Genomic DNA, 14,429 nt, shown 5'->3' on the forward strand with positions numbered 1-14,429 from the left:
AACATAGTTTTGCCCAGCTTTCCCTGTCTATGATTCCCACAAGCCAGTTTATCTCCCAGAACTTCCTTTAAATTCTAACACAGAAATATTCCTAAAAACTGGTGGTATAGAATAGTTCCCTGTTATTTTTCACGTTATTTCTATAATTTCCCTGGTACCATACTGTGCTATTATATACTATAAATCGTATTTTCTTTCGGAAAGAACTGTTGGTGGTGTTATTTTTAGGTCCAATTCTACTTCCGCTGATATCCAACACAGCTAAGAAAATAGCCATAGGACCATTTAAAATCTGACATACAGTTTTAGGATGACATCCATATTATGAATGCTATGGGAACAGCAATACTCTATGAGTAAATAGATACACCGCTGAATAAAGAGTATGTGTCTTGAACATACATGTATGTGCATTTTTACATTCTAGAGAAATGAGAAGTTGGGATTACTCTTTTTTTAAGCGTTATTTCTTTGGCCTTTTGCAGACCAAGTAAATCGCTATAAATTGCATTTAGATGACATTTCAACCTATTTGCAGTGTAGATCCATTGGAAAGTACAGAATTTGATACCAACGTGATTTTAAAGGTATGACACATCACACTGAAGCCTGTAACTTTTTTTTTTGAAGATGAAGAGTATACTTTTCTTTTACAGAACTGTTATTACATAACCTAACACTGAACACAGAAATGGGAAATTTAACCTTAGAAAAATTGTCTATTTTCTTTGCTTCATGCTTTAAAACAGTCATAACTGAGCAGTTAAAAATAGACCAGTAGATATCAGTAGAACTGATCAACTACTTTTACAGGGGTACCCAGTCATTTAGACAGTAAATAAGGGATACTTGATCAATGAACCAGCAATGTGACATCTGGTGTGCAGTTTCACAGTCTTAGGGCCTCAGTCTGACCTCTCTGATACCAGCATAAATCTGGAGTTACTTACATAAATTAAAAGCACGCACCAAAGTGGCGTGGAGTCAGAACGAAGCACCTTGTGTTCCAATCTGTTTCACTCAGTATCTCATGTCTGACTTAAGAGATTGGCTCACTTACAGAGCTCTACATTAGACATATTGCCTTCTTGTTTTAAAATATGTATGTTTAATATTTAATTTAACAGAATTCCATATTCCAGTCTCTGTGTACTGTGTAAGGCCCTTTGAGGCTTGTGGTTTGTACGTGCAGTTGCAATTCTCCTCAAGTGTAATTTGGAAGCACCATTGCCTAATGGGGTGAAAGGAAGTATCTGTCTCCTATTAATCTTGGCTCTCTTTTGAGTGAGTAATGAAAATATTGCCAAGCCAGTGGCGATTTGTAAAGTGGGCTGTAGGAGCTGAGCCAGACTCACCAAAACCCATTTAATTTATTATGCGTAATAGTGAAATACTAGTAGAGGTACAGGTCTCATCAATTGTCCACACACTTCAAGCATGCACAGCTAATTTAGACTACCACCTTCAAAAGACGACACACAAAAATTTTGCCAACTCTGAAATATTGGTTATAACATTACATATAATGGTTACTGCACGTGAGACCATATAAGTATCATAAAATAGGTTCTGTAAATGTAAATTGAGCCTGTGCTTATGTTTTCATAGAAATATAAAAAGTATTTTTCATTATATTATGCTGTACAATATTGTATAAGATATACCAAGAAAAAAACACATCAATAATATGCAAAAAAGTAACTGCACGGTTTCAAAAAAACGCTCACAGGCTTTGAACTTATGATCTGTTGGGACAAACGGTAGAAAGTCTGAAGTCACCTAAGGCCAACAATGGCAGACTGAAAACGGCAGTTTAAATGATACCTGGGTGACTATCAAAGCTAGCTTGCAGGAGAGACTATTTTCAAGACCATTTGGCACATCTAGACTTCGGGATAGCTCCCTGAAGTAAAGAACATAAACATTAAAAGGTCAGAAATAGAACAGCTAAGTTATCCACTCACACTGGCAATGGGAATCTTTGCCATTTGGCTCTGAACCACTTTGCCATTCTGCATCCTAATGACAATTACATGTCCCATACTGATATTTCACTTTCAATTTTCATAGAATTAGTGAAAGTATTTAAGGAGTTAATGGAGGCATAGTACTTTCTTTAGAGAAAATATGAAATTGGATTAGAGATTAGATTGCCTTGAAAACATTACATGCAGCAAAATGTGCACTCAGAAAGCCTTCAGGAGTAATCATCTAAGCACGCTTTCCTGTGACTTGCATTTTACTGTTCCACGACAAAGAAAAATAAAAAACCCCAAAGATCTGTGGCAAGATCCTGTTGTCTCCAAGAGGCACAGTTCAAAACTTCATAATCTAGGGGAACTAAAATTGCTTCAAAGCATTCTCCACCCTCACAATCACAAACCGCTGCAGGGAGCTGTAAAACTCCCCTGGAATGGACCAGAGGGTATTGCTGACTACGTGGCAGCTCGACGGACATGCCACAGCCGTCCCCCAACACACCACCCTGCTTCAGCCCCGTGCCCAGCATGAGGACTTCAGAGTTTGTCCTCAGACGGCATCTTTAAGTTACCTTTCACCATGTGCTACCAGGGGTATCGTCCCTTTGCCAGGAATAGAGCTTTTAAGGGCCTCTTTATGCCAATCTGATTCCTCTTAACTTACGTAAGGGGCCAGAGCAGGGACGGAGCTCGCTTTCATAGCTCTAAATCTATCCTATATGGCACGCAATTCTCTAAAGTACAGCCAGCTTCTGCTTTGATGAAGCGCTGTGCAGTGAAGACTGAAGGATCCTGGTTTTCACCATTTAAAGATGTATGATAGCAACAAAGCTCTATGTTAAAATATTTAACTTGCAGAGAACTTATGGAAATTGTCTATTCAAGCTCAGCAAAGACATTAAATTACCAAGCTGTTCTAGGACAGTTGTGTGTGGAGGAAAGCCAGGAATGCTCTGAGATTGTAATGTTACTTACAAAGATTACAGCATGAGCCTGATTCAGAAGCTTTTTATACAGATCAGCATGGTGAGCTGCAAAATGTTACCATATCCATGTCTGCAAAACATACTGTGTGTGTACATATAGATATAAAATCAGGACTTATACACAGCACATTTCCTGCCACATTTTGAGTGGCATCTGTTTGTTTAGTTTGCTGAAATATGAAAAATAATATTTAGCAACTACTGGTAACACAATGTTAACAAGATTTAAGAGTACAGCTCTGTCTGTCAAACTGCAGATAAAAGACAAATCCTTCTATCTCAGTGTTTTAATCAGTCAGATCGGGGTTTTGATGAATATGCAAATGTGGCTGTTTATACACTATTTTCAGAGTGAAAGGAAACAAATTCAGTTTCATTACAGTATTAATGACAGCTCTGTCCTCTACGATTAATAATTAAAGCCCTATACACAGAAAAATGATAGTGCTCCTTCCTCCCACCCTCTGAAGATTTTACTTTTCCATTTTTTTAGTATCCCTTTCCCTTATAATTTTTTGTCCCTCTAATTGGAATGATTAATAATTAATACTAGTTCAGGTAATAGTCATCTTTAAAACGGGAACCAACATAAGGGTTAAAAAATACTTTCTTTTGTTAATTCTGGTTTTACTCTTCTCCATAAGTTAGTTTTTTCCTCCAAGTTTTATGTCACCATAGGGATCTCAACGGCCTGCTTTAATGCTGGAAGCTTTTTATTTATTCCAGTGCAGGCTATACATATGATTTTATTCTGATTTTCACAATATATGGTGGGATTCTTTTTAAAGCCCCAGCTGGGATCAGCAGCCTTCATAGGAATCACAGCTTTCTTCTTCTGACACACACACACACACACTACGAGTTTAGACCAAATTGAATCTCAGAGAAAAGATTAAGACTGTGTGACAAGTGCACTATAAAGTCTGAGAACACAAAAGGGAAAAAAAAAAAAACCAAACCAACCACCCAAGATTTCAGCTATTATTTTTCAATCTGCTGATTTCTGAGTCGATATGGGAGTGGCTGAGTCATGCTTTCTGAATCCTCAGGACTGGCAACATTTCAGAGAAAGGTTATAGCAAAGTGAGCAGAAGTTCAGCCTTACCATTAACTCTCCTTCTTGCACCAGAACAACTATCACATTTCATTTTCATGTGGCCATTAGGATCTATATTGAGACCACTAAACCCCTTTAATTTCAAATCACCAAAGCGGACATTCTAAGAGTAAATAAAATAGGTAGTTCATGTATGTTTTGCACTATTTTACCAATAAAAGGTATATGCTATTTCCAAAGACACATATTGCCTTCTGAACAGAAAAGCTCTTCCAGAAAGCCAAGTGGAAAAAATACTCCAAAAATCACATTTTCTTCTGTAAAGCTGTTTCAGTTTCATCTTTTAATGCTTTCAGAGGTGAATTGATCCTACATGGGAACTTAGCATTGCCTTGTCTATCGCAAAGGAAATATTTTATGTGAGATTAAATTAGCATTTGTCTATATTTCACCATGCAGGTATGCTACCTCATGTGTCATTGATAGCAGTAAAACAAATACGTACGTGTGTGTACTTTAGCAGGGATGATGAATTACACCCTATAAGCATTTAAGGGTAGACATTCATAATGAAGCCTGATAGTTGGCAAGCGTGCCTATTACTTACCACGCTGAGTCCTAGCAATTCTCTGCAAAAGTAGTCCATGTTCCTCCTTTGTAGGTTGTCAAGATAGTGCTGAAGGCGAGTATAGGTGTAGGGGTAGCAGTAAGCAAACTGATAAGTGTCATCCTCTCGGTCAAAGCAAAAAGCAAATGACATGACATAGTTCTTCCTGTGGTCTGGGCAGCGATAATAATACACATTTTTAGAGGGTATTCTTTGCCTAAAAAACAAAAACAACATATATATATTGACATAAGAAATCTGAGCAAAAAGGCTACGTGAGATTCAAATTTCCTCTAAAGCAAATGAAACACAACAGCTTGAACGGCTCAGGAGCTGGCGAGCAGAACTTGCGTTTCGGAGCGCTCATGCAGACGACCTCCACGCCAGGGGCCCGTGCACGGCACAGCTACTGTGCCGGTGCACCAGAAACCACAAGGACTGCAGGTCTCTCCAGCTGTCCAAACTGGCAGGGCCACCATCGCATGGGAGAGCATCACACAAGCAGAGAAACCCACTCCCAAGACGTGAAAAGGATGCGCGGGCAGTTACGCTGTCCTGTACTTCGCTACCAAGCTGGTGCAATCTCATAGGCGCTGCACAGGCTTCAGCCAAACCTCTGGCTGGGATGTGGCCACATCCTTTCCTACAGGCCTAATTCACCAGCACAGAGGTGAGGCATAATCAATGATGGAATGTCAGTATAAGGCAAAATTGACATAACTGTTACCAAAACTCAGGACATCCTTATATTTTTACTATCCTTAATAGTCAGGGGCTATATCAACACTTAGCAGATGCATGGAGGAAAAGATAAATTCTTGAAGTGGGGGAAAAAAAACTTCCCAAACTCAAACAAAAAACTATAGGTATGGAAAATAACCTCGTCCTAAATTAGAAAGCAAAGGAGAAAAGGATATTTGGTCCTGTTCCAAATTGGATTGCTGCCCTCCTCGAGAGTTCTGGATTATAGTGCTGACAAGATAAAAATGAATATACATGATGGTAAATAATTATAATAGAGACATTTATGTCATTGTTATCAAGCTGGTATCTGTTTAAGAAATAACAAATGTCTGCCTGACATCTTCCACCCAACTTCTGCTATTTCTCAACAGAAACGAGGAACATTTCAGACGTGGGTCAAACACTTTTTCTATGGACTAGAGATGTTCAGTATTTCTCTTTGTACTCTTTCTTCATTTCGTAGATGGCTTTTCTAGCTTTATTTAAACAGGAGATTCTCTAGTCACGCCATGCACTTGTAATTTGATGTAACTAACTTACCAGTCATGTTTGGCAACAAAACACTATGGTCCTGCAGACTCTAACTGATTCAATTACACAACATTATAAACAGGTCTCATCTAACGATTGGAGCAGATCTCAGCTAAACTAGGATCATGGTGAGGGAAAACATAACAAGATTTACAGACATAGCAGTAGTAAATGTGCCTCTGTAATAGTTCCGAGAAGCTGGTCTACTGCAGAGCATCAGTTTTGGCCTTTCATTGCTAATATGAAATAGAGGACAAAACCCTCTCATTATGCAGAAGTACGTGTTGGCAATTAGCAGCAGTTAAGGAGTCTGATCAGCAAGACTCAGTAGATACAAAGAGAAACATAAAGGAATTGAGATGTTCTTGAAAAAAGTACAATAAAGAGCCAGTGATGCAGTTAATTAGACTTGAAATAATAATTTATTTGCCCCTTTTATTGCCCTGGTTCTTGAACATACAGGGCTTCAAGAATTCACGTCAGTATTTTTGGTTAAATAAGGCACTTGCTTATCACTAAGATCTGAAAATGATTTTTAAGCCACAAACGTGAAGGACAGAAAAACGATTCTTTTGATTTTTTTTAAAAGTATCAGTAGGGGGAAAATGCCACCAGCCGTCTGCATGCAGTACCCTAACCTAATAGGTTTCTCCAGCATCTTAACATATTTCTATCATTCGCCCTTACTCTGGAGTGCTATAGGACATCCCTCATTTGATCTCAAATCAAGCAGATGATATGGCAGTGGGTAAATGTATTCTAGCTCCCAGTCCTCAAACCGTAATGCAAGTTTAAACAGTATGTTGCTGAGTTGTTGAACTTTATTTGTTTCCAAATTAGCATGGGAGAAATAACAAAGGACAAGCCTCACTTTACGCTATAAAAATTTCATGTAAAATGAGACCAATAGGAGGAAAATCAGGATTTCAGAAAGGCTAATGCTAATTGAAATTCATCTGCTGATAGTTAATGTTTAAATGACACATAGTTCTCCTTGGTTCAATAACTTTCTACTTTTAAGCAAGTTGAAGACAACTTTGTTAATGTATTAAAGGCACTTTTGATATTTCATTCCCTTTCCCCTTCATTATAGAAGCTAAGCATCTGTTTTATTATCCACTTTGACACATCACTTTATGGCTGCATTTGGCTATTATGGCTAATCTTGATGTCTAGGACATCTGGTATTGACATTTCACTATCTGGTGTCTGACACAACAGCAGAAACCATGCTCAGTTACTAGGTTTAAATTCACCCTCTCAGGGCAGAAAGTGCCCAAACTCTTAATTCAAACCATATCTTCCAAAAATAATTATAATAGTACTCCTGTCACTGCTAATCTATTTTTATCTCTCCTAGCACTTTGTCACTGCTAATCTATTTGTGAGTCATATAGAAAAAGAGAGTTAGTGTTTAGATACCAACAACACATCTTACACACAGGAGCCTAATCAGATTGAGATCTTATCGGGGAATTAAAGAAAAAAGGAAAAAAAGGGAAAGAAAAAGAAAGAAGAGAGACACAGTGCTAGATATCACCAACTGAGTTTTTGATAACGAAAAGACATTGCTCAGTTCTTGAATTAACCTTTGTGTCCTAGACGCACTATTGTTTACTCTTTCCCTTTTTTGTTCTATGCCTTCTGGAAAAGGACACCCACACACTGTGGCAGCAGCTGCTCCTATTAATTTAAAGCTATTACAAAAATTAAAATTAAACCCAATTACTTTGGCTGGTTTATAGCCGGGGAACAGCTTAGTCTGATTGTTCCCTCTGGTTATGGACAAAAACAATATTCCTACCTACAGGCAGCTGCCAGTGGAATACTAATGCATCTAGGGCCTGGCAGGGACAGATTCAGAATGCAGAACCTAACTGCATTTCTTACTAGAGAAAAATATCTTATCACGGATCTGCAGAAATGCACCAACTTCTTACACTGTAAGTCACAATGAAGCTGATTTGTAGTTAGAGGTAGGAAGGCAAAATGACGGTAGAAAGCTTAATGCTCAGATTTGTCATCTTGCACTTCCAGGCAGCTCACACTAAGAAATGCACCCTGCTAATTGATACGCAACTGCCTGGATTTCAGATTTCAGTGCTTCTGAATGGTTATTTAAAGGAGAATCACCTCAATTTGAAGTACAGCCAGAGAGCATAACGCGCAAGCAACTAATTTCCAATTTGGTTTTAGAAATGTATTTGCAGAAGTGAAGCTTGATATTTCAGATCATTCTGAAACAAATGCAGACTGCTTAATCTTAAAGATAAATGAAAAATTCTTTCTGTCAAAGGAAGAAGGAAGCACAGAAACGAAGATTTTCTCTCTGTTTTGATTCTCACAGTCTAGTGCTGAGCCAGTGGGTTTGAGTGTCCTCTCCTCCCTCTGCAAAGGTAGCGCTCCCAACCCATCACTCCAACTGTGAACGTACAAGTGCTTGTCTCTTCCTATATGTTTGCTACGTTGCAGTCTGAAGTCAAGACATTTACTGTGCTTTGGTAGCATGCAATAACATCAAATTTGTCAGTTTACCAAAAAAAACCAATATTGGAGTCCTCAGTCAGTCTCAAAAACCTGACAACTTCAGAGGCCCCAGGATTTTACTCCTTGCTACTACAACAGGCAGTGAGGGGCATTACACATAACTGAGCTTTGAAAATTTTATCCTAACTATACTTCTATTTTGAACATAATTTTACTTTCAACTTTAATAATTTTGATCTTAAAGGAAAACTTTATTATCTGTTCTGCTCTTTTTTTTCCCTCTGCTACCTTATTTCCCATTGAAAATTGGGAGTTAATCAAGACTTTGGGGTGGCAAGGGTGCTGCTGTGTGGCATCTGTTCTTTAAGTTTTAAGCACATAAGGCTGCTAATCAAAACCTTTCATGGTACCACAATACAAATAATTAGAAAATAACAATCTTTGGAGCGCTTTTCCTCCCTATTGCATGAGCAAAGCAGAGAGCTCTTCCCCAGCCAAATTCCCCAGCCAAATTCCCAATGACTTTAATGAACAGCCTAAACAGTCTTTGGACCACTTTTGATATGGCACTCGTGAAGTAATTACTCAGATCCTTGCCTCTACAAGATTAGGTTAGGCATATACAAGTCAGTAGACTTCAAAGTAAAATGATGATCTTTGGAGGAAAAGCAAAAAGCTGCAGGTGCCGTAAAAGATCAATGGCCAAAAGAAAAATTAAGTGATCTGACTTGTACAGAAATGCTCAAGTGAATCTGCTTGCAACGTAGTGTTACCTGTGGTGACGCACTGTGGTGATCATTTTCAATTGTCATCAATTTGCAGATGGAGGGATACAACTTAAAAATTTTACAAATTTCCAAGCTTGTGTGTATAATTCAAAGGGGTGGGCCTAAGACACAATCTCAGAGGAAATTATGCCTAAATTTTAAAAGACATTTGAAGCACAAAACATGATTCTAATTCAACTTTAGAAAATAACCTTCAGGTGTTGATTTGCACTACCCAAAATATTAGATCTAGCTACTCCTTCTGAGTGTGCAAATTTTATTCTTAAAGCTGGACGTCCCTATTTATTCACCACAAGAAATCCAACAAAGTCTGGAGAAACTATAAGGAAGTTAATCATGCACTGCAAACTCCTCTTCTGGGAGGCAGCCCTTTCAAATTGAAGGCCTTCCTGACTTGTTTCTCTGTTAGTCTAAGTCATTATTTTTCTTCTTGCTTATTCTTGTTGACAAGTAGAGCTGACCATCTTCAAAATTCCTAGCTTACTTGTGACAAAATAAGTTTGTAGGGTTTTTTTCTTGCGCATAATTTTATATTTGATTCACAGAGCATGGAGTGACAGTGAATATGTCAGATGGTGTTAAATATTTTTTACAGACGACTGAATGGGTTTTGGCACAGCTAACTCAGTTTCAGACACTGGAAAATAAGTCCTGCTTTTATTCTTGATAATATGTGTTGGAATGTTCTCCAAATATATTTATCATTTTTAACACCTCAAGGTTTTCCACCTCTACAAATACCTGGTTACTTCTTCTTAAGTATAAAAATCAAAATATTGTGTAATTCGATCACTTTCATAAAAATCAAGAAAACTACAGATTAAGCATGCAGCTTTCAAGGGCTAATGTTAATTGAAATAATTAAGGAACCTCTATTAAGATTGCTAGGGAATTCAAATAAAAGTGAACTGTACAAAGATTGCTTGTACAATCTCTTCATTCTTTACAACTTCAAGGGGAAAACACTGAGGTTTTTTACCAATATTTTCTCTAAAACTCAATGAAATAATTAAGCAATGAGTAGAAACACATATATATTTTTTTTAATGTCTGCATTTTAAGTGTTCGTAATAAACATGGTAAAACTTCATCAGTACTGGGTGCCTGCATCAGTGCTAGTCTAACCTGGCAGACGTTTTATTTTTTTATGAGACCTGCACATCAGATGAATTAGTCCCATCAACTGATACAAAGATAGCAAAAATATCCTGAAAGTACATTACTATTGTTTCAGAACTTGAAAGCCAAAACCTAGAAACAGATTTGCACGAGCAAATGTTACCAGAATAATTCCCCACGTTTCAGACATGTTTGGCTACATGCAGGGGAACTTGCTAAGAAAGGCTTTTAACAAAACTGTATCTTCAACATAGTGCAGTGTTCTGATAAGGAAAATTCAGTGGTGAGAAACAATAAAAATAGAAAATAGCAGTGTAATGTCCTTTGCCCTGTGTTTGCGAAATACCTCATAAAAATGTGGTCCCTGCCCATGGGCCAGTCTTCAAGGTCCTGCAATAACACCAATAATAAAAACATAATGAAGCCATCCTACCTAAAACAAGAAGGAACCAGTGAAAGTCATTATTCCCAAAAGTAACAAGAAGTGCTGAGGAAAGGGCGTGCCATGTGGGATGCAGGGTGAAGCCGTACGGAAGGGTCCTTACTAGCACATCAGGATTACAAGATATAAAGCAATGCTGAAAACCGGTCCCTGGGCTCTGCTGGCAGAAATGAAATCATCATCCTTCGATTCACCAGAATAAGCATAACATGATGAAGGGGAGGACTGCTAAATTATGAGCTGGCAAGAAATAATTTTTTAAATGACTGAATGACTTTTTAGGCAGCTTCATATAAAACAGGGCAACGCTACAACCCCCAAATGAAGAGAAGTGTTGTTTCAGGTTCTCCAAACCTCAGCGTGGTTTTGTGGGAGGAGGTTTCCTTCACTGCTGTCCATCACTCATCCCTTGTCTATCTCCCCTAAGCACAAATCATGCTCGCTGAGGTCCAGATTTGTCACAGTGCCAATATTTTTTTTCTGTTTTGTTTTAAAATGTTTTGACAAAACATTTTAATGTCTTAGAGGAGCTGTCAGCTGGTAGCAAAATCCAAAATCTTTTGCCTGCAGCAGGTACAAGTGGAGTCTCCAGTGCACAAGCAACCGATTTACCTTCTTTTTCCCCTCCTGCCTACCATTATAACCAAAGCTACACTCCCTCCTCCATCTTTTGTTTATTCTGTCCAGTTGCTAAATCTTATACCGCAGTGACTTTCCTCTGAAGCAGCAGTTCCAATACTGCAATTATTCTACAGAAACTCTCTCTTAAACTGCAGGGATAATGAACGGTGCTGATTTTTTCTGCTGTCGAAATATGATTTGCCTACTGACCACAGGTGTTCCAGCCATATATTGCTTCAATAGCGATATCTCTATGCAGTGCTTGTAGGAAAGAAGAAAGTGAGGTAGAAAAGCTGACTTTCCACAAAAATACTAGAACAAGAAAAGAAAACAGTAAAGTTAGCCACACATGTGTTGTGATCCTCCGAAGACACCATAGATGCAAGAGAAGGATGCAGGAGCCAGCATTTCTGTACTGAAATGGAGCTACTAGGGGAAAAACAAACACAGGGTCAAAGAAATTTTTTTTTGAAAAAAATACTGAACTTGGCAAATGAGAATTTTTGATAAGAAGCATTGGGTAAGGTAATGAAAGAGGGAAGAAACAGCATCCCAGAACAGCGCACCACTGCAGTTCTGATGTTTGGAACGTGCAGAAAAGAAAAACAAGGTTCTTTGGAAGCAACTGAGAAAGAGTAGCCACAAATACTGTGAAAGAAGTGGAGAGATTTAAATGAAGTAAGTCAGCATGAATAATGTTGTACTAGGAAAAGGTGAGGACAAGAAACGCTCCACCTCAAGCATATAAATCTGAGAACCACATAGCAATGCTTGTCCTAGCTTTGACCTATACCAGACTCTCTCGCCATAAAAGAACAAGTCTAGTGACAACTTCAGAAGACAGTTTGAATATACTGACATCAAGGAGAAAATAAGAATATAAAAAACAGAGGAAAGCATATCACTGACTGGATCAGAAAGGAAGATAGGCTAGGAGACTGAAAGAAGGAAACAAGACTGCCACACCACAAGCGTACCAGCTTCAAATTGGCCTGCAACAAGGTAATGGCATGATCTCTAATAAATAACCTTTTAGATCTTTCTGTTATCTACTATCTATGAAAAAAACCAAACCAAACCAAAACATGCTCAAGAAAACTGTGTACTGGACAAATTTTAGGAAGGGCTGCTCAGTGATAAATAGTGTTAGAATCTCTTCAAAATATGTTTATTTCAATCAGATTTTTCTCCAACAGCAACTTCAAAGGAATTCCAAATAATTTCACTAAATAATTTACACATTAACATAACTTTTTAGTGTCTTCATGTCCAGATTCAGCATTTTACTCCATTATTCTTTCCTGTCTCCACTATAATCTGACATTAAATCCCTCCAGATTATGTTGACTGGAAAACACATACTTATAGGAACATACAGGCTATAAAACTGAGTCCTTGCAATGTTTGGAGCAAGTGTTGGCCTGGGAATGAGGGACCAACCTCAATCCCAAATTCAAGTCCCTGAATTGCACTACCAGTAGACCACTGGGTCAGTTCTAATAGCCTCTTAGCCTCAATTACCTAATTAGCCTTTTCTTCACTCTCCTCTTCTCCCTTTCCCATCTGTTCATCTATTCCCACCACTCCCTGTTCTTCTGCAAGAATAATTTTTAAAATCTATGTTAACTTCATTTAGGTTAGTCTCATGTGACTTCTTCTCTATGCAAGAATAATTTATAAATCTCATAAGAGCCCCAACTTGAGGAATTATTTCAGTAACATCTGAATTCTGAAATCTATGTTTAAAATGTTGGTGATTTCACAGTCTAAATACAAACTTGAGATTGTTAATTTATGTCATTTTGATGCGAATTGTAACTAACTACCCAAAGGGAGGAGAATGGATATGAAATAAATTTTTACCAATTGTAGCTCGGTTGATACTGAACAGTCCTTAGTAAGATCTGAAACCCTCTGGAAGCCTTAGCCTTCCCAACGTATATTATTCCCGATAAAAATCAGAGCATCTCTGATAGTAGATGATGTATGAGCAGGATAAAGACAAAAGAAAACAGGAAATTGTCGTTATGGATCAGGCGTTGTTAGCTGGGCAAACTCACCCATAATATTATGCTTTATCCTATCCTCTGTCTCCACGCAATGAAGACTGAGTTCAGTAATTCATTTTTAATGTCTCATTTCTTACGCCTTCTAGCACCTTGTTCACTTTTTCTACCATAACAGCATCTCAAATGGCTTCTGTTATGGAAGTGCCAACAGCAACATTCAGGTTTCTTCCCTTCGGTTAGAGGATAAGATTTCAGTGTGGTTTCCTTCATGTATTAACTTCTCATTTATCAGAACTGAACTTTCTTTATCCATCTGAGTAACTTGTTTAGATCACCCAGAAGTTTCTAACAGCATGCTACAGGCTTAAATTACTTAAGTAATTACATCATTTGTAAGTGTTACCACCTAATCCTTCACCTCTCTCCCCAGATCATTAATAAATATATTCAGCATATGACCTGATAGGTAACTTTAAGGAACACAGCTGCTAGCCTTTTACTGAGATGAAAACTGACCATTTAGCCCTATGCCTTTTTGTTTCCTTGTCGGTTTTTGATCTATGATGATACTTGCCCTGTCACCATATGTGACTACTTAGCCTTCGTAGCAGTGTCTTGTGACAGACTTTGTCACCAGCTTTTAAAAAGTCAAAATACATTATGTCAGGCAGCTCACCTCATAAACCTGCTAGCTGAAACCTAAAGGTGAGGAAACGTTTCCAGGAATTCCCAAGGGGAAAGGCCACCTTGGCATCCAATGGAATCAGGGGGAAATAAACAGAAAAGACTGGTGGGCAAGCCATAAACACCTTCCCTTGATGCAGATTGCAATTATATTTTTGAAGGACATTTCTGTTACAAAGGGAGTTACTTCATCATTTGGAGAAAATATAGAGAAGTCTAGGACATCTAACTCTGCCCAAGAAAATCAATCCAGGAAAAGCCTTTAACACCAAAATACAAAGGTTACACCTTAAGAAAAAGAAGAGTGAAAAAAGGGAGATTTGAGTAAAAGCCTTCACGAGATGTGTGAGCACCAGAAGCTGCTTAGCCCTCTCT

At 38.1% G+C, this 14,429-nt stretch overlaps 1 protein-coding gene across 1 annotated transcript in view; it reads right to left on the reverse strand.

Annotated features, from left to right (window-relative positions):
* Positions 1 to 3,514: 3,514 nt before the first annotated feature.
* The window catches only part of LOC128913787 (cytosolic carboxypeptidase 6-like), a 394,961-nt gene continuing 384,046 nt past the window's right edge, over positions 3,515 to 14,429 (reverse strand). Inside the window, exons 5-7 of the mRNA XM_054211971.1 lie at positions 4,630 to 4,846; positions 4,071 to 4,185; positions 3,515 to 3,534 (exon numbers count right to left, since the gene is read on the reverse strand). Coding sequence (XP_054067946.1) covers positions 3,515 to 3,534; positions 4,071 to 4,185; positions 4,630 to 4,846 — 352 coding nt within the window. The remainder of the gene's footprint in view (positions 3,535 to 4,070; positions 4,186 to 4,629; positions 4,847 to 14,429) is intronic.

Source organism: Rissa tridactyla, chromosome 8 (assembly GCF_028500815.1).
Source record: "Rissa tridactyla isolate bRisTri1 chromosome 8, bRisTri1.patW.cur.20221130, whole genome shotgun sequence".
Lineage (NCBI taxonomy): Eukaryota > Metazoa > Chordata > Aves > Charadriiformes > Laridae > Rissa > Rissa tridactyla.